This window comes from Propithecus coquereli, unplaced genomic scaffold (assembly GCF_000956105.1).
Source record: "Propithecus coquereli isolate 6110/MARCELLA unplaced genomic scaffold, Pcoq_1.0 Scaffold223, whole genome shotgun sequence".
NCBI classification, from domain to species: Eukaryota; Metazoa; Chordata; class Mammalia; order Primates; family Indriidae; genus Propithecus; species Propithecus coquereli.
In genome coordinates this window covers 5279356-5283613 of record NW_012147523.1, presented here as the reverse complement: position 1 = coordinate 5283613, position 4258 = coordinate 5279356, and the positions used below count along the sequence as shown (strand labels likewise).

The 4258-nt window shown below is 47.7% G+C and overlaps 1 protein-coding gene across 1 annotated transcript in view; it reads right to left on the bottom strand.

Moving 5' to 3' along the window:
* Positions 1–230: 230 nt before the first annotated feature.
* DCUN1D3 (DCN1, defective in cullin neddylation 1, domain containing 3) overlaps positions 231–4258 on the bottom strand; it is a 47876-nt gene continuing 43848 nt past the window's right edge. Inside the window, exons 2-3 of the mRNA XM_012645007.1 lie at positions 2375–2910; positions 231–875 (exon numbers count right to left, since the gene is read on the bottom strand). Of these exons, the coding sequence (XP_012500461.1) occupies positions 392–875; positions 2375–2805 (915 nt within the window). The 5' untranslated portion in view covers positions 2806–2910 and the 3' untranslated portion in view covers positions 231–391. The remainder of the gene's footprint in view (positions 876–2374; positions 2911–4258) is intronic.

Here is a 4258-nt window from a genome sequence, read left to right as displayed (position 1 = left end):
AGATCTGGCACTGTATCATTTTGTAATGTTAATTCAACCTAACGGTCCCATCCCCCACCCTGCTCTACACCCTCCCCCACGAAAAAAAATCTAATTTGTGCAAGAAATGGCAGGCTTATTCTATCTGAAGGCTTCGAAAAAAGGTACACAACATGTAGCCAGGTTCAAATATTTTGGGGGACCCCCAAAAAAAGAAATAACCAAAATAACCAAAAAATGAAGAAAGTGCCTAAAACATGATACAGCATTTTAGAGCCCTTTCAGATACAAGGCAGAGAAAGGTGTAAAGTAGAAAATATCCGGATCTTCAGTAATTTCCACAAAGGTCCAATTCCTTGGCTGGCTGCAGGGCAGCGGGCACATCCTCGCTGCTGCTCCTGGGACGGAGCCACTAAGTCTGCTCCTCGGGACACAAGCCCTCGGGCCCTGAGCTGAGTGCACCTCTCCCTCCCCCTTCTCTTTTCCTTCGCTCCATTTCCCACTCCACAAAGGTATCGAAGAGACTTGGCCAGGCCTCATCCTCACTGTAGTTGCTGAGGTCTGGGCCAATCACCTGAGTGAAGTTAAGGAACATATTCCAAGTGTCCCGGGAGATGCCCTTGATCCCCGAGGGGTTCTCTGTCAGGAAGTTTAGCCACTGGTCCAATACGGGAGGATTGTTCTGGGTAAAGACTAGTTTCCACAGGGCAATGGCTATTTCCCGATGCAGTGACCGCTGCCCTTCTTCAGAGTCCAGGCCAAACTGAAATGTAAACCGGTAGAGATCCTTGAATTTATCCTCTTGTTTGGCTTCCGTTAAGAGGCTAGGGAACCGTGCACAGATTCCGTCAATGCTGTCTGCACTTATTGCTTTGCAGCCATCAAAAAACTCCTTCCTGCAACAGGAAGGAGAGGGCACAATTAATAATTATAAACTATATCATTTACTGAGAGGCAATATAGCATAGTGGTTAAGAGCAGGGCTCGACTTAGGCCAGATGGCCTGGATTTGAATTCCAACTCCTCCACTAATTAGTCCTACTGCCTTATCTGTCAAATGGTGACAATACCACCCTACTTCACAGGGTTTCGGTGAGGACTAAAATTAATAAACACTAACTGCTGCTAACAGTGCTGGCACATGGTAGGCAGCTGGAAATGGTTCATTTATTCATTCATTCATCTTCCCAAAGCTAAACTCAGGTCTCCTGCTCCCTGCCCTGTTTCCCACCCTGCAATAGTGATTGAGCTGTAGATTCTTTCTCCTCCCAGAGGGGGAGGCTTCCTGCTTCCCTTCTGATTCTCTGTGGGTTGTTTGTTTGGGGTATATTTTTGGTGACTGCCAAGGGAGACATTTAGAGCCAGAGATTCTGGATGAACCTGGGTAACTCTGCCACCAGAGATCAAAGTTCTATTATTAAAAAACAAAAGTTGGTTTGTATTTTTAATATCTATACAGCTTATTTTACACTCTCTTACTGATCATCTTATCAGGGATTGCTGTACCCACTGAAGAAGTGAGGCATCTGAGGTGTGGTGGGCAACCTACCCAGGGTAGGAGGCATGTAAACTAGAAATTCTATGGTTGGGTCTCAAAGTCGGTTCTTATTCATTCATAAGCCCATGGTCTGTAAACCACACTTCCTAGGGATGCATGACTATGACGATATGCACAACTACTGTTTCGGAACGGGGCCAGCTGTCCTTGCTGCACATAGGCTTGGCTGAGGGCAGGCAATATGCTAAGAACTAGATAGGGCAACTGGCGTCATGGAGAGACTGAGGTATAAGCCCAGAGGCACTTATTGTATTGGCACTCACAGTGCCTGGCACGTGATAGGTACACAATCAATACTGAGTGGCGAGTGAACTGACAAGGCAAGGAGTGAAAGAAAAGAAAGGTCCAAGACAGCAGGGAGCTGACCAGTAGCTTGGCAACAGGGCTCACCCTGGATTATTCCTCACTTAAAGCAAAGATGAGCAGTGCCCAGTTATTCAGAAGCTGCCTAGGAATGCTAGGATATGCCTTAAATTCGACCTACAAATTAGGCAAAGGCTTTATTCTGTGAGAAGAAACGTGGGGTACACATTAGAACCAGATATGAAGCTTTATCAAAATGCAAATGCCTGAGCCTTATCCCCCGAGATTCAGTAGGTCTGCTATCAAGCCAGGTTTATATATTTCAAACCTTGAAGAGTGTCTAGGGGAGCTTCTCCGGATCAGAACCACAACTTAGCTCAGAACATTTAAGCTTTAGAAAAATTGGTCAGAAAAGGAAAAACTTACCCGAACCCTATGAAGCCAAACCTGTTCTATCCTAGCTGGGTACCACTGCCCAGCGGTGCTCTCTTTCCTCCTCTGCTCACCTGGTGACATGAAGTATTTGTGACTAACCTGGTGAATTTGCACATGGTTGCAGCCTGGAACTTCCAAGCCAAGAGCAGCACTCGAAACTCTGTGGGGTCGACACACAGGTCATTGCAAAAGCGCTCCATGCCTTCCTCCAAAATTGCATCCTCCCGCTCATCCTTGTAGCGCCTAAACAGTTCTTCCAATCTCTGCAAGGAAGACTCCTCAGCATTGGACTTGGATTCCCTCCCAGTATCTCCCGAGGACGTTGGCAGCTGGCAGGCCTCAGTGGCAGCCTCTGCCTTCTTGGTCCCATTGACGAGGATATCCCCACCCGGCTTGCCACAGGGTGGCACCTGCTCCTCACGGTGGCCTGCACCCCGCCTGCTGTGTGACTTGCTGCTGGGGTCACGGTCTCCATTCTTGCTGCCCAAGGTCGATGAGGGATTCTTGCACTTGGTGACACACTGGCCCATGGTGCTGGTGGCCCGGCCTTTAGAGTGGCCCCCTCTGGCTTGGATGCCCTCGCTGCCGCTGGCCCATGTACCTCAACATGCCATCAGCCAGAGGAGCCAGCCAACCTGGAAGGAACAAAAAGCAGTCACCTCTGGATAGGGGTGCCGGGGTATGGACACTCTAGCCTCCAGGGGCTGTGCGCTGAAGCACTGCTCTAGTTCAATGGGCCAGCAACGAACCATGGGCGATACCCGAGTACATCATCTCCCTCATAAGCCGGCTCTATAATTTCACCTGGGAAACGCAGTGGCTACGGCACATACGGAGAACCAATAAGGGAAATTCCTGAAATTCTTAAGGTAACATAGGTTACAAAGGAGCTGATTCATGTGTAGAACACATCAAAGACTACAGTTCTGACAGAAATATTCCAGAGGAAATCTGTCTTGCCAACTTGCCATCACATAAGAAAGTTATTTGGACCTGGGTCAAGCCAAAAAGCACAAATAAAAGGCTCATCTAATCTAGTTCCTAAACGCTAACATTCTCATATTTTCTTATTAAGCAGGATGAGTAGGGAGAAGGGGTGGCCACATCCAAGACAACTATGCAGTCTCACAGTGGCCTAATGAGGTAAAGGATCTGCGGTATCAAGACTGCAAACAGGGGCCTCACCAAGCAGCAAAGTGAAATTGGCCTGGTCCCTCCGGATTCCTTTCTGGGCCCGTCCCACACAGTAGGCGAATGCCCTTCCTCTGCCCTACTCCACCCGCCTACACAAGCCATGCACCAAGCCTGCGCTCCAAACCGAGTTTCCCCGTCAAGGAGTTTCTTAGTTTCCCTGTCAAGGAGTTTCTTTTTCTCCCTCCCTCGGGTCTTCAGCAAGGCTGTACTCGGAATGCAAGCCACGTTCACACTAAACGTGATTGTCCTATAGCACCCGTAGGCTCAGTCTTCCAAAGGGGTGTGTCTCCACTTTAAAAGAAGGGCTAATCTGCCCAAATACAATCTCAAAACGGTATGATAATTGCCAGATGAAAAAGAAAAGTCTGCATTGATACATAACAAACTCATCATGGTGGTTTATTCATTATTTATGTAATTTAGAAGTGTTTTTTTAACAAATTGCTAGGAATTTCTGAGCCAGAGGTGAGGTGATTTCTCTAAGACTGCTCTGTCTATTCGGGACTCTTATTCTTACCCTCAACTAGCTTGCTAGAAAATCCATTAGTACCTGTAAAATTTTGCCAACTGCTATAATATGGCAGCCACTGCAATGACGTTGTTAGTAGAAATGTGGACCAGGAGCCAGAAATATAGCAGGGAACGCAGACGCCAAAGCCAGCGTCACTCCACATGGGCCTCCCCAGTTCTAGGAGCTTTCACGGACCTTCCTGATCCAAACTCAAAGCTCTCAGAGGACTGGCAGTGGGGTAGAAGGGTGGTTTTTGTTTTTTGGGTTTTTTTTTGAGA